The sequence below is a fragment of the Oncorhynchus tshawytscha genome, linkage group LG28 (genome assembly GCF_018296145.1).
Source record: "Oncorhynchus tshawytscha isolate Ot180627B linkage group LG28, Otsh_v2.0, whole genome shotgun sequence".
Lineage (NCBI taxonomy): Eukaryota > Metazoa > Chordata > Actinopteri > Salmoniformes > Salmonidae > Oncorhynchus > Oncorhynchus tshawytscha.
Genome location: NC_056456.1, coordinates 34851221 through 34875422, shown reverse-complemented (window position 1 = coordinate 34875422; position 24202 = coordinate 34851221). Strand labels below are relative to the sequence as shown.

At 42.4% G+C, this 24202-nt stretch overlaps 2 protein-coding genes across 3 annotated transcripts in view; both read left to right on the top strand.

The window, feature by feature from the left end:
* Window positions 1-67: 67 nt before the first annotated feature.
* On the top strand, window positions 68-7114 carry LOC112227179 (leptin receptor gene-related protein). Of its 2 annotated transcripts, XM_042307634.1 has the most exons (5): window positions 68-220; window positions 3911-3986; window positions 4261-4451; window positions 5046-5048; window positions 5113-5222. In XM_042307634.1, the coding sequence occupies exons 1-5, from the start codon at window positions 205-207 to the stop codon at window positions 5220-5222; spliced, it is 396 nt and encodes a 131-aa protein (XP_042163568.1). In that variant the 5' UTR covers window positions 68-204. The 2 variants fall into 2 exon arrangements, with proteins under 2 accessions (XP_042163568.1, XP_024247817.2); XM_024392049.2 differs by lacking the exon at window positions 5046-5048 and having other exon boundaries at window positions 4261-4447; window positions 5107-7114.
* Window positions 7115-10273: 3159 nt separating this feature from the next.
* Window positions 10274-24202, top strand: part of LOC112227157 (cAMP-specific 3',5'-cyclic phosphodiesterase 4B) — a 123062-nt gene continuing 109133 nt past the window's right edge. The window contains exon 1 of the mRNA XM_042307670.1: window positions 10274-10556. The gene's annotated coding sequence lies outside the window, so the exon portion shown is untranslated. The remainder of the gene's footprint in view (window positions 10557-24202) is intronic.

Sequence of the window (24202 nt, the reverse complement as noted above, 5' to 3'; positions counted from 1 at the left end):
AACATTCCGTAGCTGAACTCAATAATAACATTGTGAAATATAAATACAGTGGAAATGGAAAAGTAGACTAAACGCAGAGAGAACAAATGGCTCCTTTAAGAAAGTCAGCTGGTGCAAATAAAAAGTTCGAAGGAGGAAGTAGGAAGTCGTTTACGAACAAACCAAGCACAAAGAAGAGAAATTGACAATTTCAGACATAAGACAATGGCGGGTATTAAAGGTAAATTGATTGATACTTGCTCTACACAACTCTCTTGTTTCCATAAACGTTTTCTCCCCGCCACTGGCAAGCCAAGTGCAACATTGTATCGATTCCACGTATGCTACGAACACTTATTATGGGTCTTGGCTAGAAGGGATCTAGCTTTTGTCAAATTAACGTCAAAAGTAGATTTTTATTTTAGCTAACCTTTACCCTTTTCCTAACCTTAGCCATATTCCCAAAACCTGCTACAAAAAGTAAAATCTGACGTTAATTAAAAGATATGTAACCGTTCTAGCTATGATCCTTGTTATGGTGTCACGTATACATTTTGCTTTGTGATACGTTGCCGTGGCGTACACTGTCACATTGACATGTTAATATGTTATCCAGTATTGCAATATAACATAATTATACAATGTGCTTGTGTATTTCCCTATAATTAAGACTCAAGTACGAGTTATGTGGCTACTTGAGCGTTCGCAACAAATGCAGTCTTGCTTCGAAAACACCGACACCATAATTACATACATTTCCATTGAAACGCTGCGTTTCCCTTCCAGTATTGCTTTCAGATGCCGTTGTGGTGCATACGTTGATTTATCGAACTGTCTGCTTATGCGGCTTGATAGAAATGGTAGCAGAAGGTGAATGTTCAACTTTTGTTGCATACATATCAAGATCATGCGTGCTATTTTGCGCAATGACGCTATCGGTGTGTTCAAAAAACATCTCGATCACACCGACAGTGTTTACATTTTTGTACACCAGAAGTACATTTCATTTCAAATGGAACGCTGCGTTTGCCTTGCAGCATTGCGTTGCAGTGCGTTCTGTGTTGTGCATATGTTGGATTTATGCGTCATGCTTGTAACACACCTACAGTGTTTTTACGCAAAGTAGCACGCAGCCACATCAGGATATGTATCCAGCAAAAGTTCAACATTCACCTTCCGTTTCTTTCAAGCCGTCTATGCATACAGTTGGATTTTATTTAACCTTTATTTAACTAGGCAAGGCAGTTAATTAAGAACAAATTCTTATCTACAATGACGGCCTAACCCGGACAACATTGGGCCAATTGTGCGCTGCCCTATGGTAATCACGGCCGGTTGTGATACAGCCTGGAATCGAACCGGGGTCTGTAGTGATTCCTCCAGCACTGAGATGCAGTGCCTTTAGACCGCTGCGCCACTCGGGGGAAATAGTAGGCAGCATCTTCTTGATGTGTGCAACAGTTCAACATTCTCCTTCTACTACCATTTCTGTCAAACCATCTACACATACAGTTTGATCACATACATTCGATAAATCCAACGTACTGTATGAACCACACAGAACACACTGCAACTGCCTCTGCAACGCTATGCTGCAAAGGAAACGCAGCGCTTCATTGGAAATTAATGTAGTTCCGGTTTACCAAAATGCTATGACGCTGTCGGTGTGTTCGAGGCGTAAGAGCAGTGACTCCGTCGGTGTGTTCGAGGCGTAAGAGCAGTGACTCCGTCGGTGTGTTCGAGGCGTAAGGGCAGGGGACAGCAGTGACTCCGCTGTCGGTGTGTTCGAGGCGTAAGAGCAGGGGGTGTGTTCGAGGCGTAGAGCAGTGACGCTGTCGGTGTGTTCGGTGGCGTAAGAGCAGGGGAGAGCTCTAGTGTGTTCGGCGTACGCTGACTCGGTGTGTTCGAGGCGTAAGGGCAGGGGAGAGCAGTGACTCTGTCGGTGTGTTCGAAGGCGTAAGAGCAGGGGGTGTGTTCGAGAGCAGTGACTGTCGGTGTGTTCGAGGCGTAAGAGCAGGGGAGAGCAGTGACTCTGTCGGTGTGTTCGTGTTCGGCGTAAGAGCAGGGGAGAGCAGTGACTCTGTCGGTGTGTTCGAGGCGTAAGAGCAGGGGAGAGCAGTGACTCTGTCGGTGTGTTCGAGGCGTAAGAGCAGTGACTCCGTCGGTGTGTTCGAGGCGTAAGGGCAGGGGAGAGCAGTGACTCTGTCGGTGTGTTCGAGGCGTAAGAGCAGGGGAGAGCAGTGACAGACTGGAGCCTGGCCTGTATGGCTTCATCATGTGGCCACCTAGTCACAGCCTTGCCTGGTGTGAACATATTCACTTTTTCTGTGGGTGGGAAGGGGTGTATGATGGGGTGTTATTCTCAATTGATTCTATGTATTTGTCTTCATGTGGACAATAAAGTATATCATTCACTACCTTTCAAAAGTTTGGAGTCACTTAGAAATGTCCCTTGTTTTTGAAAGAAAATCACTTTTTTTCCCTCCCCATTTTTAAAATAACATCAAATTGATCAGAATTACAGTGTAGACATTGTTAATGTTGTAAATGACTATTGTAGCTGGAAATTGAGGACTTGAGGTGCCTGTTTCTCAAACTAGACACTAATGTACTTGTCCCTAGCTCAGTTGTTCACCGGGGCCTCCCACTCCTCTTTCTATTCTGGTTAGAACCAGTTTGCGCTGTTCTGTGAAGGGAGTAGTACACAGCGTTGTACGAGATCTTCAGTTTCTTGGAAATTTCTCGCATGGAATAGCCTTCATTTCTCAGAACAAGAATAGACTGACGAGTTTCAGAAGAAAGTTCTTTGTTTCTGGCCATTTTGAGCCTGTAATCAAACCCACAAATGCTGATGCTCCAGATACTCAACTAGTCTAAAGGCCAGTTTTATTGCTTCTTTAAATCAGAACAACAGTTTTCAGCTGTGCTAACATAATTGCAAAAGGGTTTTCTAATGATCAATTAGCCTTTTAAAATGATAAACTTGGATTAGCTAACACAACGTGCCATTGGAACACAGGAGGGATGGTTGCTGATAATGGGCCTCTGTACATCTATGTAGATATTCCATTTAAAAAAATATATATATATATATTTTTTTCACCTTTATTTAACCAGGTAAGCTAGTTGAGAACAAGTTCTCATTTGCAACTGCGACCTGGCCAAGATAAAGCATAGCAGTGTGAACAGACAACACAGAGTTACACATGGAGTAAACAATTAACAAGTCAATAACACAGTAGAAAAAAAGGGGAGTCTATATACATTGTGTGTAAAAGGCATGAGGAGGTAGGCGAATAATTACAATTTTGCAGATTAATAACACTGGAGTGATAAATGATCAGATGGTCATGTACAGGTAGAGATATTGGTGTGCAAAAGAGCAGAAAAGTAAATAAATAAAAACAGTATGGGGATGAGGTAGGTAAAAATGAGTGGGCTATTTACTGATAGACTATGTACAGCTGCAGCGTTTCCAACTACAATGGTCGTTAACAATGTCAACACTGTATTTCTAATCAATTTGATGTTATTTTAATGGACAAAATGAGCTTTTCTTTCAAAAACAAGGACATTTCTAAGTGACCCCAAACTTTTGAAAGGTAGTGTATATCATTGTCAGTGAAGGCAATCCACACTGCAAACGGTCGACCAGCGCTCTCTCTCTCTCTCTCTCAAATCTCTCTCTCTTGTGTAAATTCCTTTTATTTACGTTCATGATGACAGAACCTTATTATTAGTTGCATAATACACTGTTATAAGTTGCATGCTACCTTTTTTTGTTCTATTTGAGTATTTATTTGGATGGGACATTTGGCTGCTTAGAGTGAGTAGACTACTGATTAGGATCCATCTTTGCTGGATAGCCAGTAAGAACCCTGTCTGTAAAAGTGACAACTGTCTCACCATCTCTGTTTCTGTCGTCCTATAGCGCTGGTTGGCTTGTCCTTCAGTGGAGCTATTGGCTTGACTTTCCTGCTGTTAGGCTGTGCACTGGAGCAGTATGGGTATGTATCTGCCCCTTTACCTCTGAAATCTGTGAAGACACTTGTTAAATGGGACCACATATGGAAGTTAGTGGTGTAGCTAACTCTGATGCAATGTGTCCCGATTTTTCCCCAAGGTGGTTAACCCTATCAGAGCAGTGGTTAGTGTGTTTCCATATGGGCTGGGTGACCCAGGTTCAAAACCGGCAAGAGGTGTTGTGTTCTGCGTCTCTGATAATTAAATGAATATGACCACAACTGATTTGAACCGGTTTTGTTTTCATTGTTTTCTCAGGGTGTACTGGCCTCTCTTCGTCCTCATCTTCTACATACTGTCTCCTATCCCCACCTTCATATCCAGAAGGCTCAGTGATGACAGTGATGCAGCCAGCAATGCATGCAGAGAGCTGGCATGCTTCTTCACTACGGGCATTGTGGTGTCTGCGTTCGGGCTTCCCATCATACTGGCCCGGGTTGCATTAGTGAGTCCTGCCTGATATTGTCAATGGCCAATGACTGTCATGTGTCTCTTTAGTTGCTTATGTCATTATAAGCTGATTTAGGATCAGTTTAAGTGTTGATGCTCATAATGGTCATAATGACTTGGGTAGGTGAAGCTGATCCTAGAATTAATGTAGTTGTGAATGGTAGATGATGGTACGAGTCCTGATGATACCCAATAATAGCTAAGGTAACTGAAAGTGGCTCCCGAGTGGCGCAGCGGTCTAAGGCACTGGTAGAGGCATCACTACATACCCTGGTTCGATTCCAGGATGTATCACAACCGGATGTGATTGGGAGTCCCATAGGGCCGTGCACAATTGGCCCAGCGTCGTCCGGGTTTGGCCGGTGTAGGGCACCATTGTAAATAAGAATTTGTTCTTAACTGACTTGCCTAGTTAAATAAAGGTAAAACACTACACATATATTTCTTGTTAGCAGAGCTGTAGTTAACATCTAATAAATCAAATTGATAGAGCACAACCAGTGACTGTGTCTTATCTAGGTTTTGTTCATAACGTCACGCAACAGAAAAACGGGGGGGTGTAAAAGGCCATTTTTGTCATTGGACAGGTCCAGGAAGTCCCTCCCTTTTTAATTCTGTCTGGTGCCTAATAAACATGGCCCTGTTCTCTTACAGATCCAGTGGGGGCCTGTGGCCTGGTGATGGCTGGCAACGCTGTCATCTTCCTGACCATCCTGGGCTTCTTCCTGGTGTTCGGCGGGGGAGACGACTTCAGCTGGGAGCAGTGGTAGACCGTCTGGATCTCTGGTATCATCCCAAATGGACCCCTAGACCCTACGCCCTATGGATTTGACCGGTGCAAACAATATGGTAGTAGCTTCACCTTGCCCTCTGATAGGCAAGGTGGAAGTTTCACCATATTGTTTAAACAAATCAAATCTACTCTGATCTCTAAAGGTGCATAGGGTGTAGGGTCTAGGGATCGATTGGGACACAGAGACAGAGGGAGTCAGTCATTCCTGTTATTAACAACAAGGTTACAGTGGTGGACGACAGATGATAAACCAAAAAGCTACTACGGCCTAACGTCGCTACTAACTGACGTTTTAAGAAGCTGATGCTGACTATTTAATGTCCTATGAGAAAGGGGGTGGCACTCCTGGTTAGTGAGGAGGGGTGGCACTAAACAGGGTGTCTGGGATGTTAATGGACACTGCGATGTCTGTCCTTTTTTTCCTCCTCAGATACCTGATCAGTTTTTCTTATAGTGTTCGCTCCAATATTCTCTTCAACCTTTTTTTGCCTTACCTGTCCCCTATGCTGAGGGAGAGTCATTGAAAACCAGTGTCCCGTCCAGCCCCCTCCCCCTCCCTAGGAACTTGTTGATCTCAGTGAGAAGACTGGATAGGTGTAAGCATGTGGTGAATTATCACCAAGGGGAAATGTTCTTTTAACATCTACACAAGTGTCTAGGGCTAGAGTGGTTGTTTCTGGAAAAGGCCCACCTCACTACATTCATATCTATAAAGCCAGATGCTAGTTTAAGGATAATAATAACTTGTACGTGTGTTATGAGGGATACTGTTGAATGATTTGTTGTAATCACCACTACGCCGTCTGTTTCCACTTCATTTAGGGAGTATTCTGTTTGTGGAAATCTTATTTAAGCGTAAGCATTTCAAATGATCTACTCATTCTTACAGCTGATTGCGTGTCTACCTTTTTTGTTTGTTTGTATGTATCTATTTCATATGATCACTTTGGGTATGACTTCATAACCAGGTCAAGGTTTCTGTCTGTAGTTTGTTGTTTTCAACATGTTGCCCTTCTGCAAATGTTTCCACCAATACCAAAGGCCATTTTAAGAAAATAAGGTGAAAATAAGACATGATTCATTCTCCCCACTAAGGTTTCTGATGTGTCTACGATTATGAAACACACAGTTCATATTCATTATGAAAACATTGTTATGCCATTTTATAAGCTGGTTGTCTTCACTGACGACAGAGGCTAACATAAGGGTTTGTGAATCATTGTCTACATTAGTACAGGAATGTTGATTTCACACATGGAATGTAAACACTATATATTTTGTGTTTTGTAGTCCAGGTCTGTTGGTGTTCAAATGAAGTGCCTACATTTCTATTCACCAAAAAACTAATTGACAAGTGCCTGTTAAATCAATATTTATTTTTTACTTATTCAAAAACATTTTTATAAAAGTCACTTTTTATATTCGGTACTGGTAAAGCCTGAGAATATATATAGTGCATTAGTGACCAGATGTAACCAAACGACTTTATACTTAGCTTTAGCAACATGCAATCACTAAGTATAAAGTAGGCCTACTTCCAATCAATGTCTTATTTTCACTGAAGGGTCTATTGAAGGGTGTTTCAGAGAGAGTGGCCATATGCAACAACAACACATGACTTTCCATTTCACTCGTGTGTATAATTGATACACTTGTGCATGTGTAATAGGACAAATATAATCACCCACCAAAGAAAAACATATTTAACATTTCTACATGATCTTATCTCATGAATATAAACATTGTTTTAAGAGCGATTGTTCATTATGACGCCTTCGTTGTTGCACATGTACTGTAGGCGTCAACTCGAAACTTAACATCACTTTCAAAACACTAGAGAGCACTAGAGACCTGTATTTAAACTCCTGACAAAAAAACTATACAGTCTGTTTTCTAACATTAATTAAAACACTATTGAAATAAAATTTCTTTTTTAAAAAATGTCTATTTCAATGGCCATTTTTTGAGTCCAATATTTTTGCAGTTTTACATCACAAAGGAGAGGGAGAGAGCATTGGGACAGAAAGACCACCACACAAGTGCAGTTTGCTGGCACGGTCACACAGGAGACTTGGTTAAGTAAAGAGATCCATTTTAGGAAAACGTATTACTGAATCAGATATACTTAGACGTATTAATAATGGTACAGTTGTTAGTTTCTTCTGAGATTGTTGTACTGTATGCAACATTTAACAAATTGAGTGATATGCTGATTTTACTAGATCACTTGACACTTTTTTGTTGTTGTAGTCAACCACAGAATGTATTTCTATACAGAATCATTGTATCTGTTTACCATGGCCATTCCCTGAGTATTATTCATGGATGGAGCATTTTAGTAGACACCTGGATTTACACAGCAGCCATAATAACTAGAGAAATCTCTGTGAAGAGCTCCCCACAGGAGAGAGGGCTGGAGAGGGATACATAAAGAGACAGACAGAGGGAGGATGTTATTTGGAGACTAACCAATTGTCAATTGGAGCCTGACCCTAAATTCAGATGATAGGTCTAAACATGGTTTTTCTTTAGTATGAGACATCACAAATAGACTTAACCTTTCAATCAAATCCATTTTTTTTTGTCATGTACACAGTTTACAGCAGGTATAAAAGTTGCAGGGAAATGCTTGTGTGCTAGTTCCCTCAACATTGCAGTACAATAATCAACATTAATAGGTCAAATACAAAATGACACGTAATAGAAGATGTAGTATGCTTAGTACACAATACGATATACAGAATAGATTGTAAATGGATTTGCAGAATAGATCATGAACAATAGGATACACAGAACAGATAATGAACAATAGGATACTCAGAACAGATAATGAACAGAGGTGCAGCTAGGTTCAAGGTGCAGCTAGGGTCTAAGGTGCATGTCTGCACAGGGAGACAGCTAGGGTCTAAGGTGCATGTCTGCGCAGGGAGACAGCTAGGGTCTAAGGTGCATGTCTGCGCAGGGAGACAGCTAGGGTCTAAGGTGCATGTCTGCGCAGGGAGACAGCTAGGGTCTAAGGTACATGTCTGCGCAGGGAGACAGCTAGGGTCTAAGGTGCATGTCTGCGCAGGGAGACAGCTAGGGTCTAAGGTGCATGTCTGCGCAGGGAGACAGCTAGGGTTAGCTGTTCAGCAGTCTGATGGCCTGGCGGTAGAAGCTGTCTCGGAGCCTGTTCGTCCGAGACCCGATGCTCCAATACCGCTCGGCAGATGGTAACAGTGAAAAGTCTGTGGCTCGAGTCCTTTATGATCTTCCTCAAACACACAGATGTCCTGGAGGCACAATTCAACTTATTTACATAACAAATTAAATGCCAATTCAATTCACCAACGAAGTAAAAGAAACATGATTACATGTTTAATGTTTATTTAATTAGATAGAAATCAATGGCTGTTTTATTTCAGGCTGTCTTTGTGTTGCCACTTTGTGTTTAGCAACGTTTAAGAAGACAAAAGGGAGATTTAATGATACACATGTCACTGTGCTTTGGGTTTATCAGAATTGGCATGTCATTGATTTGTAGGATGCATTGGGCTGTGAATGGGAGTGTGATGACGCAGGATCGAGGGATTGTATTATCAGACAGACATGTCCTTATTTGGTTGGGAAACATTGATGTAGGGTGGAACTTGACTGGTGGCTGTGTTCACGATATCCATTTTGTTCTGTCAGAGAGAGAGAGAGAGAGAGAGAGAGAGAGGAGAGAGAGACTGTAGGAGAGAAAGAGAGAGAATGTGTGTGTGTGTGTGTGTGTGTGTGAAAGAGATGAAGGTGCAGTTGGATGAATGATTTAAGGCATCATGATGGAGTTCACCAGCGTCAGATAAAGCAATATACTGTTGATTTGTCAGAGGTGCTAACCCCATCTGGCCTGGAAGCTGCGAAAACCTCCATGAGGGCTTTGGTCAAAAGCAGTGCACTACTGTATGTGGGGAACACGATGCCGTTTGGGATGCAGTCATGGAGCAATTCAAAGCTGTAAGGCCGGATGGGGTTTGTATACGTCAAGAATAAACTTCAGTAAGTTGTGATAGTTGACCCTGGGCCCATACGATTCTGGTCATCAGGCTTTTCAGACTTGAGGAGCCTCTGAGGCAGATATCGATGACACAATGATATACTGTGTGTGTGAGCGTACATGTTTGTATGTGTGTGTGTGTGTGTGTGTGTCGTGCGTGCCTGTATATATGTGATTGACGGGTACTATATAGGTCAGGGAGTAGGATGACGGTAGGATGAAAAAGAAGGAGCCCTGGAAAGACCATTCATCATTGGCACCTGGGACAACTGTTGCCTGGCAACAGCATAGAAGTCAAAACCAAACCGGCCCTAGCCTTGAACATCATAACTCCTCAAACGGTATAAACAGATGATTATAGCCAGTGCTCACAGTTACCATGCAGGTGCCTGCCTTTGGAGTAGGGTGAAGTTGCCCCTAGACACAGATCTTGGGTCAGTTTTGTATTTCTCCAACTAATGGTTAAGGTTAGGATTTGGGGCAGGGAAAGCTGATCCTAGATCTGCACCTGGGGGAAAATTCACCCTGTAGCGCTCACAGCTGTCTGCCCAACAGTTACAATGGAGGTGCATGTCTTTAGAGTTGGCAGGATATCCTGGCCAGTGGCCGCTGCTGGATCCAAAAACTCAGCAATCTAGATGAGGTGAGATATGCAGGGAAGGTTAGGACACTGGGTGGCCCTGCTATGTGGGATGGCTAATGCAGTATAGTGACTGCAGGATATTTTTAATAGCCTGGCTGGATGGCAGCTGGATTGACTGAGAACCTATCACATTCATGAATGCTGATGATGTCAGTTTGGTGTAATTTCTTCTGTCGGCTGGCCAGCATCAACACTAAAAGAGGGAGGGAGAGAGCGATGCTTATCAACAACAACAGAAAGAGCGAGTGGGGAAGCACGGGCAACCGCCAGAGAGAGCGAGAGGGGAAGCACGGGCAACCGCCAGAGAGAGCGAGAGGGGAAGCACGGGCAACCGCCAGAGAGAGCGAGTGGGGAAGCACGGGCAACCGCCAGAGAGAGGGAGTGGGGAAGCACGGGCAACGGTCAGAGAGAGCGAGTGGGGAAGCACGGGCAACGGTCAGAGAGAGCGAGAGGGATTCAGGGGTGTGTTTCGTCTGTAGTCTGCATCATAGCTAAATAGGTCCTGAGAGCGACCAAAATCCACCGCGAATAGAGAGAACAACGCGACGGAGCACATAGGATAGTGCGCTGAAGTCAAGACGGTTAACAGAGACCGGACCGTATGTTCATAAATACACTTAAGTCATCTTATAAAGTGGACGTCTCTCCGGGTAAGGCGTCTTCTACTTAGTTTTTTTTTGTGTGGGGGGGTCGCTTTTGTTCGAGGGGCTGAGGATGATTTTAACATATCATAGACGTAGCTGTACGTAGGCCTGTCTACCTTATCTAATAATATATATTCTAAACCATTAACTCACCCATGTTGTCCCTTTCAAGTCCAGAAACCTGTAGTTGTCGTCCATGCACCCCACGGTGTTAGTTTTTCTACGTAGATGTTGCCCGGTGGTAACAAATGTCATCTTGCATTCGACTATTACCACGGTGTGGATAAATTAGAAGTTGCTACAGTGTAGCCTAGGTATGCTAACATCTCAAATAGATAGTTTGAGGACTCCTTTCTGTTCATCTCATCCCATAATCTTGTGTGGGTTACTAGGTTGTCTGTTTTGCATAACTCCTTCACCTAAAACAGCGTACATCTGTGCCTTTCACTGAGTATGCGACCATTAGGTTAAACTAATGAGAGAAGCCAAGTTTATTGAAGGGTAAAAGTAACTACCAAAATAAAGGGAAAACAAACCGAGTCTTTATAGGGCGTTGTGCCAGAACAGCTTCAATGCACCTTGGCATAGGTTCCACTAGAACTCTATTGGAGGGATGCGACAACATATTTCCACAAGAAAGTCCATCGTCTGGTGTTTTGTTGATGGTGGGGGAAAGTGTTCAATTGGGTTGAGCTCTGGTGACTGAGACGGCCATATGGTTTTCATGCGCATCAAACCAGTCAATGCCCTGAGTCGGCAGTCATGTGGGCATAGCCAAAATAATGGTCTATCCAGCTAGCATTTTTACACATACCCATGTTGCGATGTTAATTGCTAGATTATCTCAGGAAACACTCCTGTGTGGAAGCACCTGCTTTCAATATACTTTGCAGCCCTCATTTAGGCAGTTACCCTAAAGTGATGGAGAAGGGGTTCTCTAACACACACAAGGTCAAATCCAATTTTATACTTCATAAACTACAGATGTGGATGAACAGGGAAATGCTTACCTAAGGCCCTGCCCAACAATGCAGAGAGAAAGAAAATAGAGAAATAATAGACAAGTAAAACACGTAATAATGAAAGTAACAATAGATACACAATGAGTAATGATGACTATATAGAAGAGGTACCAGTACCAAGTTGATGTGCATGGCTATGAGGTAATGGAGGTAGATATGTACATATAACTAGGATTAAAGGGACAGAAAATTAACTGTAGCAGCAGGGTATTTGACGAGTCTCAAAATTGAGTGCAAAAAGGGTCAATGCAGATAGTTAAATAGTTAACCAAATAGCGACCCGGACTAACTATTTAGCAGTATTATGGCTTAGGGGTAGAAGCTGTTCAGGGTCCTTTTGATACCAGACTTGGTGCATCAGTACAGCTTGCCGTGCTGTAGCAGTACAGTCTAATGACTTGGGTGTCTAAAGACACCGCCTGGTATAGATGTCCTGGATGGCAGGGAGCTCGGCCCCAGTGATGTACTGGTCCGCCCGCACACACTACCCTCTAGCCGCAGAAATGGGCAATTTCAGTCCTTGGGGGCCTGATTGGTGTCACAGTTTTGCCCCAGCTAACACACCTGACTCCAATAATCAACTAATCATGATCTTCAGTTTAGAATGAAATCAGTTTAATCAGCTGTGTTTTCTAGGGATGGAGAAAAAGTGACACCTATCAGGCCCCCGAGGACTGGAGTAGTCCACCCCTGCATCTAGAGCCCTGCGTCGGCTGCTAAGCAGGTGCCATAACAAAGCGGTGATGCAGCCAGTCAAGATGCTCTCAATGGCTCAGCTGTATATGTTTTTAAGGATCTGAGGGCTCTTTTAAGCCTCCTGAGTGAGAAAAGGTGTTGTCGTGTCCTCTTCACGACTGTGCTGGTGTGTTTGGAACATGACAGATCCTTAGTGATGTGGACACTGAGGAACTTGAAGCTCTCGGCCCGCTCCTCGTCAGCTCCGTCAATGTGAATAGGAAGAAGAAGACTCCAGGCTTTAATCGCTGCCATTGGTGCTTCAACAAAGTACTGAGTAAATGGTCTGAATACTTATGTAAATGTGACATTGAAGTAATTACATTTTCTAAATAAATTTGCAAACATTTTGAAAAAACTGTTTTTGCCCTGTCATTAAGGGGTATTGTGTGTAGATTCAGTAGATTTTGTATTTATTTATTTTAATCTGTTTTAGAATAAGGCTGTAACGTAACAGAATGTGGATCAAGTCAAGGGGTCTGAATACTTTCCGAATGCACTGTACCCATGAGTTGACCATTCAAAATGCGGGTTAGAGGTTCCAACTTCCAAGCCCATTCTATCCATTCTATTTATATGTGTGCTAGTGCAAAACTCGTTTGCTTGTTTCAGAAAGGAGCAACAAAGTTTCATCACTTTGTGAAAGAGTCCATGTTTCAGCTTAGGGCCCCAAAAAGGCTAGAGCCCTGGTCTTCATCCATTACCGTCGTTTATAAGGTCATAGTCCCATGTCCTGGTCTTCATCCATTACCGTCGTTTATAAGGTCATAGTCCCAGCCCTGGTCTTCATCCATTACCGTCGGTTATAAGGTCATAGTCCCAGCCCTTGTCTTCATCCATTACCGTCGGTTATAAGGTCATAGTCCCAGCCCTGGTCTTCATCCATAACCGTCGGTTATAAGGTCATAGTCCCAGCCCTGGTCTTCATCCATTACCGTCGGTTATAAGGTCATAGTCCCAGCCCTGGTCTTCATCCATTACCATCGTTTATAAGGTCATAGTCCCAGCCCTGGTCTTCATCCATTACCGTTGGTTATAAGGTCATAGTCCCAGCCCTGGTCTTCATCCATTACCGTCGTTTATAAGGTCATAGTCCCAGCCCTGGTCTTCATCCATTACCGTCGGTTATAAGGTCATAGTCCCAGCCCTGGTCTTCATCCATAACCGTCGGTTATAAGGTCATAGTCCCAGCCCTGGTCTTCATCCATTACCGTCGGTTATAGGTCATAGTCCCAGCCCTGGTCTTCATCCATAACCGTCGGTTATAAGGTCATAGTCCCAGCCCTGGTCTTCATCCATTACCGTCATTTATATAAGGTCATAGTCCCAGCCCTGGTCTTCATCCATTACCATGTCGTTTATAAGGTCATAGTCCCAGCCCTGGTCTTCATCCATTATTGTCGGTTATAAGGTCATAGTCCCAGCCCTGGTCTTCATCCATAACCGTCGGTTATAAGGTCATAGTCCCAGCCCTGGTCTTCATCCATTACCGTCATTTATAAGGTCATAGTCCCAGCCCTGGTCTTCATCCATTACTGTCGTTTATAAGGTCATAGTCCCAGCCCTGGTCTTCATCCATAACCGTCAGTTATAAGGTCATAGTCCCAGCCCTGGTCTTCATCCATAACCGTCGGTTATAAGGTCATAGTCCCAGCCCTGGTCTTCATCCATAACCGTCGTTTATAAGGTCATAGTCCCAGCCCTGGTCTTCATCCATTACCGTCGTTTATAAGGTCATAGTCCCAGTCCTAAGTCGGGGGAGTGAAAATGAAATCCCAGATCCCCACTCTGTCTCAGGCTGGTCTCTGATATGAAATATCAAGTCTGTGGCTGCTGGAGCTGAAGCATCATAGTGTGCGGTGCCTTTTGACGTATCAAAATATATGCACAGAGGGAATATGTTTCTGGACTTTGCCTGAAGGCCATCTATGCTACAGTTGTAGTCGGACGTTTACATAAACTACTTTTAGTGACTCCAACCTAAGTGTATCAACCACTCCACAAATTTCTTGTTAATAAACTATAGTTTTGGCAAGTCGGTTAGGACATCTACTTTATGTATGACACAAGTCATTTTTCCAACAATTGTTTACAGACAGATTATTTCACTTATAATTCACTGTATCACAATTCCAGTGGGTCAGAAGTTAACGTACACTAAGTTGACTGTGCCTTTAAACAGCTTGGACAATTCCAGAAAATGATGTCATAGTTTTAGAATGTATTTTTTTCTGAAAGGCTAATTGACATCATTTGAGTCAATTGGAGGTGTACCTGTAGATGTATTTCAAGGCCTACCTTCAAACTCAGTGCCTCTTTGCTTGACATGGGAAAATCAAAAGAAATCAGCCAAGACCACAGAAAAAAAATTGTGGACCTCCACAAGTCTTGTTCATCCTTGGGAGCAATTTCCAAACACCTGAAAGTACCACGTTTATCTGTACAAACAATAGTACGCAAGTATAAACACCATGGGACCACGCAGCCATCATACCACTCAGGAAGGAGATGCGTTCTGTCTCCTAGAGATGAACATACTTTGGTGCGAAAAGTGCAAATCAATCCCAGAACAACAGCAAAGGACCTTGTGAAGATGCTGGAGGAAACGGGTACAAATCTATATATCCACAGTAAAACGAGTCCTATATCGACATAACCTGAAAGGCCGCTCAGCAAGGAAGAAGCCACTGCTCCAAAACCGCCATAAAAAAAGCCAGACTACGGTTTGCAACTGCACATGGGGACGAAGATCATACTTTTTGGAGAATTGTCCTCTGGTCTGATGAAACAAAAATAGAACTGTTTGCCCATATTGACCATCGTTATGTTTGGAGGAAAAAGGGGGAGGCTTGCAAGCCGAAGAACACCATCCCAACCGTGAAGCACGGGGTGGCAGCATCATGTTGTGGGGGTGCTTTGCTGCTGGAGGGACTGGTGCACTTCACAAAATAGATGGCATCATGAGGGAAGAAAAGGATGTGGCTATATTGAAGCAACATCTCAAGACATCAGTCAGGAAGTTAAAGCTTGGTCACAAATGGACAATGACCCCAAGCATACTTCCAAAGTTGCGGCAAATGGCCTTAAGGACAACAAAGTCAAGGTATTGGAGTGACCATCACAAAGTCCTGACCTCATCCTATAGAACATTTGTGTGTAGAACTGAGAAGCATGTGCAAGCAAGGAGGCCTACAAACCTGACTCAGTTACACCAGCTTTGTCAGGAGGAATGGGCCAAAATTCACCACACTTATTGTGGGAAGCTTGTGGAAGGCTACCAGAAACGTTTGACCCAAGTTCAACAGTTTAAAGGCAATGCTACCAAATACTAATTGAGTGTATGTAAACTTCTGACCCACTGGGAATGTGATGAAAGAAATAAAAGCTGAAATAAATATTTCTCTCTACTATTATTCTGACATTTCACATTCTTACAATAAAGTGGTAACTGACCAAAGACAGGGAATTTTTTACTCTGATTAAATGTCAGGAATTGTGAAAAACAGAGTTTTTAAATGTATTTGGCTAAGGTGTATGTAAACCTCCTACTTCTACTGTAAATTTGATTCACATATGGATTCGCATAGCTGAAGCTTTGACAGATGCGTGGTAGGTCGGCCAAAGCCGCACTTTGCATTATGTTCCCATCTGCAGACATTTTGAGGTGCCGTGGACCTGATTTCAGTACGTCATCTAGTGAAATTCACACGGGACTTGCCCCTTCCTTTGTCTCCCGGTTGAATATTCCTCCGTTATACTTCTCTGTCTGCCACTGTGACTCAGGAGGGATTTTAATCCGTCAGGCAACACAGTCCACAGCCATTGAATGGAGGTCATTGACTAAGTTCTTACACCGTCAGTATATTAAATCAGTGATACCTCAATGGAGTTTTAATGGGTTGCCCTCAATATGATAGATCAAAAATGTGTGTTAGGCAGTGACAGACTTAGTTACCATGCTGATTTTATTGTGCTTATTCAGCTCTCCTACCAGACGATAACTCACCCAGATCATAAATGTGTCCGCGCAATTAGATTTTCCTGCGGACGGGTGGCCGGGTCACTTAGCCACAGCGCTCTGCGTTAGCGCACTAAAATCCTGTGATGAATTAGTCCCTACCGTAACTACTGTTCTCCCGTTGGTGGAGAAGTTTAATGGCCAATAGTCTTAGAGACAAGTGCTCTACAAAAGGGGACAGTTGGTGGCCTAGTGGGTAGAGAGGCGAGCCAGCCAGCACCCGGAGGGTTTCCGGTTCAAAATACCAGTCCGATGGGAAAAATCTGTCTGGAATTGAGCTGGCAACCGGAGGATTGCTGGTATCAAATGCTCGATGCCATTGTGCCCTTGAGCAAGGCACTTAACCCATCACAACACAGCTGCCCGTATGGCAGCATCTCTCTCTCTCTCTCTTTGTGTGTGTTGGAGGGGTTGGATCAAAAGCCGAAATCAGATTTCAGTTGGACCTTGTGTGTAATTGATCAATAAAGTGATCTTGATTGTACATTTTTGTGCACATTAAAGCTTTGCCCAGAGAGGACAGGTAGTAAGCACATGCTTTGTGTGGGTACTCAATGGGTCTACTGCAGAAAATTAATCCAAAAAGATCCCAAAACTGGCATACTATATGTCCTAAAAATATATATATTGTCATTGGGAGTGTGGAATCATGCCAATCCTATTGGCTTGCTTTGGGACTCATTTGGAGGAGACAAGTGTCAGTCATCCCAGAGCTCTGTAGATGTACAGCTCAGTTTGAGTGTTTGACCATTTTGGCACCCATAGTTCAAAGATCATTACATTTTACTAAGGATGTAAATTACAATGTTATTGTCATGGAACATTTGTTTCCAACATGGCCAAAACTAGTTAACAACCCTGGCATCTCTGGCAGTGCCCTGGGGTAGTCTGTCTTGTCCAGGCTGTGCCATATACAGTAGCCCAGCATTATCTCATCTCACAGCTGCTGCACACGGCTGTCTCTCTGTCTTTCCCTCTCTGTCTTTGTGTGTCTCTCTCTGTCTGTCTGTCTGTCTGTCTGTCTGTCTGTCTGTCTGTCTGTCTGTCTGTCTGTCTGTCTGTCTGTCTGTCTGTCTGTCTGTCTGTCTGTCTGTCTGTCTGTCTGTCTGTCTGTCTGTCTGTCTGTCTGTCTCTGTCTGTCTGTCTGTGCCATCTGTCAGTGGCCTACATCTCCCTGCTCTTTCTTTCCATCAAGCATGGCTAATTCTGTCTCTGTTTGAAGAAATAAACTGCTGTCCCTGTCTTTGTCTGCGTGTTGTCTTTCTGTCTTGTTGGCATGTAGATAAGCATTTTCGAGACACTTGGAAACACTTATTGATGTCTATAACAGGCCAAACGTTGAAGACCAGTCAACTGTCTTGGGATTTGTGGTCACAATGTTTTAAGTGGCCTACAAAGGTCATGTGCTATGACTTTTGGCTTTGAGCCTTTGTGATATGCGTTGCAGTCAGTGCCGATCTCCTGAAATAGAAGGGCCTAGAGAGGGTAATTCAATGTACAGTAATTGATCCATGGTCAATAAAAAAAATAAAAAAACGTCATCAATCAAGAAAGTAAATTGGGATAACATGTTCAATTCATGATCCGGAGGCAATTGACATTGGGATTGATAGGCTGAGATGATTAGATATAATTTATGAATACATCCTTTTAACTTCTATAACATTAAACAGGTTTCCCTGTTTATATGAATAAATAAAATTATTTTAATATACTTCAGAAAGTATTCAGGCCCCTTGACTTTTTCCAAATGTTATTTTACAGCCTTATTCTAATATGGATTAAATAAATAACACATCCTTAGCAATCTACACACAATACCACATAATGACAAAGCAAAAACAAGTTTTTGGAAATGTTTGCAATTTTATTTTAAATAAAAAAACGATACCTTATTTACATAAGTACTCAGACCCTTTGCTATGAGACTTGAAATTTACCCTTTGTGATATGCATTGCAGTCAGTGCCGATCTTCTGAAATAGATTAGGTCTAGATAGGATCATTCAATGTACAGATTTGGAAAAGCACACAACTGTTTATAAAAGGTTCCACCAGTTGACAGTGCATGTCACAGCAAAAACCAAGCCATGAGGTTGAAGGAATTGTCAGTAGCGCTCCGAGACAGGATTTTGACGAGGCACAGATTCGTAAATGGAAGAAGTTTGGAACCACCAAGACTCTTCATAGAGCTGGCTGCCCTGCCAAACTGAGCTATCGGGGGAGAAGGGCCTTGGTCAGGGAGGTGACCAAGAACCCGATGGTCACTCTGACAGAGCTCTACAGTCCCTCTGTGGAGATGGGAGAAACTTCCAGAAGGACAACCATCTCTGCAGCACTCCACCAATCAGGCCTTTATGGTAGAGTGGCTAGACGGAAGCCACTCCTCAGTAAAAGGCACATGACAGCCCGCTTGGAGTTTTCCAAAAGGCACCTAAAGACTCTCACACAATGAGAAACAAGAATTTCTGGTCTGCTGAAACCAAGATTGAACTCGTTGGCCTGAATGCCAAACATTACGTCTGGAGGAAACCTGACACCATCATTACAGTGAAGCATAGTGGTGGCAGCATCATGTTGTGGGGATGTGTTTCAACAGCAGAGACTGGGAGACTAGTATAGATCAAGGCAAAATCAACGGAGCAAAGTACAGAGAGATCCTTGATGAAAACCTCCTCCAGAGCGATCAGGTCCTCAGACTGGGATGAAGGTTCACCTTCCAACAGAACAATGGCCCTAAGCACACAGCCGAGACAACGCAGGAGTTGCTTCGGGACAAGGCTCTGAATGTCCTTGAGTGGCCCAGCCAGAGCCCGGACTTGAACCCGATCTAACATCTTTGGAGTGAACTGAAAATAGCTGTGCAGCAACGCTCCCCATCCAACCTGACAGAGCTTGAGAGGATCTGCAGAGAAAAATGGGAGAAACTCCCCAAATACAGGTGTGTCAAGCTTGTAGCGTCATACCCAAGAAGACTCTAGGCTCTAGTTGCTGCCATAGGTGCTTTAACAAAGTGCTGAGTAAAGCTAAACAATTAAAAACATTTTTTTTACTTTAGTTTATTTAGTAAATATTTTCTTAACTGCATTGTTGGTTAAGGGCTTGTAATTAAGCATTTCACTGTAAGGTGTACACCTGTTCTATTTGGGCAGGTGTGACAAATATCATTTGATACTTATGTAAAGGTGATATTTCTGTTTTTTTATTTTAAAACATTTGAAAAAATGTCTAAAAACCTGTTTTTGCTTTGTAGAGTTGCACATTTTGGGGAATATTCAGAGGTGGAAACTTTCCATGGGAATTAACGGAAATATATGCAAATTTAATATTAATACCATTTAAATGTAGATGTTTTTTGCATTGGATATATATATATATATATACCATATCACATGGAGACAGAAACATAAACCTTTTACCTTATCATAAGTGAGTGTTTTGGTGTGTGTGTTCCCAAACAAGGACCAGTTGTTATCTGAGGCGGCTGATGTTGGTGGGATTTGGAGGAGGATGGAGACAACAGGAGAAAGAGCCTCAGATCCACAAAATCCCTTCCACCAGGTGGCTGATGAGATATGTTGGCACGACTGCCATATTGCATCTCCATCCCATGTACTTCGCTAGACTGCCAAGAACCTTGCCCTCATCCAGGCCAAGGTGGCGAGACACGGTAGTGATGACACCATAGGCCTTGTTGATCTCTGCACCAGACAGGATGCTCTTGCCAGCGTACTTGGGGTGCAACATGTACGCTGTGGCGTGTATGGGATTCAGGCAGAAGTCTTCACGCTTTTTGATGTATTTCAGAACTGCAGTTTCCTCTGCTTGGAGCAACAGTGAAGTGGGCAGGGCAGTGCGGATTTTTTCTCTTACATCTGCAAGCAGAGTCTGAACATCAAACCGGATGGCACTGTCTCCCTCAATCCGTGCAATGGCTACTGCTATAGGTTTCAGGCTGCTTACCACGCTCTCCCAAAATACATCATCCAGGAGGATCCTCTTGATGGGGCTGTCCATATTGGCAGACTGTGATATGGTCATTTCTTGGAGAGACTCCTTCCCCTCCAGGAGACTGTCAAACATGACAAATACTTATTTTCCACCATCATTTGAAAATAAATTCATGTGATTTTCTGGATTTTTTTTCTCATTTTGTCTGTCATAGTTGCAGTGTACCTATGATGAAAATTACAGGCCTCTCTCATCTTAAGTGGGAGAACTTTCACAATTGGTGGCTGACTAAATACTTTTTTGCCCCACTGTATATAGAGGTCAGGGAGAGCTTTGTTATGAAATTTTAATGTGCATCAGATGGCAACAAGATCATATTTTACAGCAATTTCATCAGATAACATGAATACAAAGCTGGCGAGAGGTGGTTAGAATAGGATGGGAGGCCGAGAGTCCGAGTCCCGAGTGTGGGAACAAACAGTCTGTCCCACAGTTGGGTAAACAAGCAAGTTCATAGTCAACAAAGCACGCAGGAGTCATGAGACAAATAGCATAAAGCACAAGAAATATATATATAAAGATTTGGGGCCATTGTAAGTTCAGAGTCACTTGCCCCAACAAGAATTTGAGAGAGTAGCTATCTATCAGTCCAGTAGGCTAACATAGCTAGTAAGTTTCTGTCTACTGTTTTCTTTCCACTTGCAAAAGGAGGTCTTTAGCTTGCTATATTTTTTCAGTTTTGTCGAATGGTCCTTTACGACATAGATGCTTAATGGATAGCTGGAACTCTAGCCATTTAATGTCTTAATGGGCACAGATCTGTCCTCAATTATAATCCGCTACTAATCCCTGAATATTGCCAAGACAATTCTAGTTTAGTACCCCATGCAATTATAATCCGCTACTAATCCCTGAATATGACCAAGCCAATTCTAGTTTAATACCCCATGCAATTATAACCTGCTACTAATCCCTGAATATGACCAAGCCAATTCTAGTTTAATACCCCATGCAATTATAACCTGCTACTAATCCCCGAATATGACCAAGCCAATTCTAGTTTAATACCCCATGCAATTATAACCTGCTACTAATCCCTGAATATGACCAAGCCAATTCTAGTTTAGTACCCCATGCAATTATAATCCGCTACTAATCCCTGAATATGACCAAGCCAATTCTAGTTTAATACCCCATGCAATTATAACCTGCTACTAATCCCTGAATATGACCAAGCCAATTCTAGTTTAATACCCCATGCAATTATAACCTGCTACTAATCCCCGAATATGACCAAGCCAATTCTAGTTTAATACCCCATGCAATTATAACCTGCTACTAATCCCTGAATATGACCAAGCCAATTCTAGTTTAGTACCCCATGCAATTATAACCTGCTACTAATCCCTGAATATGTAATCCCTGAATATGACCAAGCCAATTCGAGTTTAGTACCCCATGCAATTATAACCTGCTACTAATCCCTGAATATGACCAAGCCAATTCTAGTTTAGTACCCCATGCAATTATAACCTGCTACTAATCCCTGAATATGGCCAAGCCAATTCTAGTTTAGTACCCCATGCAATTATAACCTGCTACTAATCCCTGAATATGACCAAGCCAATTCTAGTTTAATACCCCATGCAATTATAACCTGCTACTAATCCCTGAATATGACCAAGCCAATAATAGTTTAATACCCCATGCAATTATAACCTGCTACTAATCCCTGAATATGACCAAGCCAATTCTAGTTTAATACCCCATGCAATTATAACCTGCTACTAATCCCTGAATATATGACCAAGCCAATTCTAGTTTAATGCCCCATGCAATTATAACCTGCTACTAATCCCTGAATATGACCAAGCCAATTCTAGTTTAGTACCCCATGCAATTATAACCTGCTACTAATCCCTGAATATGACCAAGCCAATTCTAGTTTAATACCCCATGCAATTATAACCTGCTACTAATCCCTGAATATGACCAAGCCAATTCTAGTTTAATACCCCATGAAATTATAACCTGCTACTAACCCCTGAATATGACCAAGCCAATTCTAGTTTAGTACCCCATGCAATTATAACCTGCTACTAATCCCTGAATATGACCAAGCCAATTCTAGTTTAATACCCCATGCAATTATAACCTGCTACTAATCCCTGAATATGACCAAGCCAATTCTAGTTTAATACCCCATGCAATTATAACCTGCTACTAATCCCTGAATATGACCAAGCCAATTCTAGTTTAATACCCCATGCAATTATAACCTGCTACTAATCCCTGAATATGACCAAGCCAATTCTAGTTTAATACCCCATGCAATTATAACCTGCTACTAATCCCCGCATATGACCAAGCCAATTCTAGTTTAGTACCCCATGCAATTATAACCTGCTACTAATCCCTGAATATGACCAAGCCAATTCTAGTTTAGTACCCCATGCAATTATAACCTGCTACTAATCCCTGAATATGACCAAGCCAATTCTAGTTTAATACCCCATGCAATTATAACCTGCTACTAATCCCCGAATATGACCAAGCCAATTCTAGTTTAATACCCCATGCAATTATAACCTGCTACTAATCCCTGAATATGACCAAGCCAATTCTAGTTTAATACCCCATGCAATTATAACCTGCTACTAATCCCTGCATATGACCAAGCCAATTCTAGTTTAGTACCCCATGCAATTATAACCTGCTACTAATCCCTGAATATGACCAAGCCAATTCTAGTTTAGTACCCCATGCAATTATAACCTGCTACTAATATGACCAAGCCAATTCTAATCCCTGAATATCCCTGAATATGACCAAGCCAATTCTAGTTTAATACCCCATGCAATTATAACCTGCTACTAATCCCTGAATATGACCAAGCCAATTCTAGTTTAGTACCCCATGCAATTATAACCTGCTACTAATCCCTGAATATGACCAAGCCAATTCTAGTTTAATACCCCATGCAATTATAACCTGCTTCTAATCCCTGAATATGACCAAGCCAATTCTAGTTTAATACCCCATGCAATTATAACCTGCTACTAATCCCTGAATATGTAATCCCTGAATATGACCAAGCCAATTCTAGTTTAGTACCCCATGCAATTATAACCTGCTACTAATCCCTGAATATGACCAAGCCAATTCTAGTTTAATACCCCATGCAATTATAACCTGCTACTAATCCCTGAATATGTAATCCCTGAATATGACCAAGCCAATTCTAGTTTAATACCCCATGCAATTATAACCTGCTACTATTCCCTTAATATGTAATCCCTGAATATGACCAAGCCAATTCTAGTTTAATACCCCATGCAATTATAACCTGCTACTAACCCTGAATATGTAATCCCTGAATATGACCAAGCCAATTCTAGTTTAATACCCCATGCAATTATAACCTGCTACTAATCCCTGAATATGACCAAGCCAATTCTAGTTTAATACCCCATGCAATTATAACCTGCTACTAATCCCTGAATATGACCAAGCCAATTCTAGTTTAGTACCCCATGCAATTATAACCTGCTACTAATCCCTGAATATGACCAAGCCAATTCTAGTTTAGTACCCCATGCAATTATAACCTGCTACTAATCCCTGAATATGTAATCCCTGAATATGACCAAGCCAATTCTAGTTTAGTACCCCATGCAATTATAACCTGCTACTAATCCCTGAATATGTAATCCCTGAATATGACCAAGCCAATTCTAGTTTAATACCCCATGCAATTATAACCTGCTACTAATCCCTGAATATGACCAAGCCAATTCTAGTTTAGTACCCCTGCAATTATAACCTGCTACTAATCCCTGAATATGACCAAGCCAATTCTAGTTTAATACCCCATGCAATTATAACCTGCTTCTAATCCCTGAATATGGCCAAGCCAATTCTAGTTTA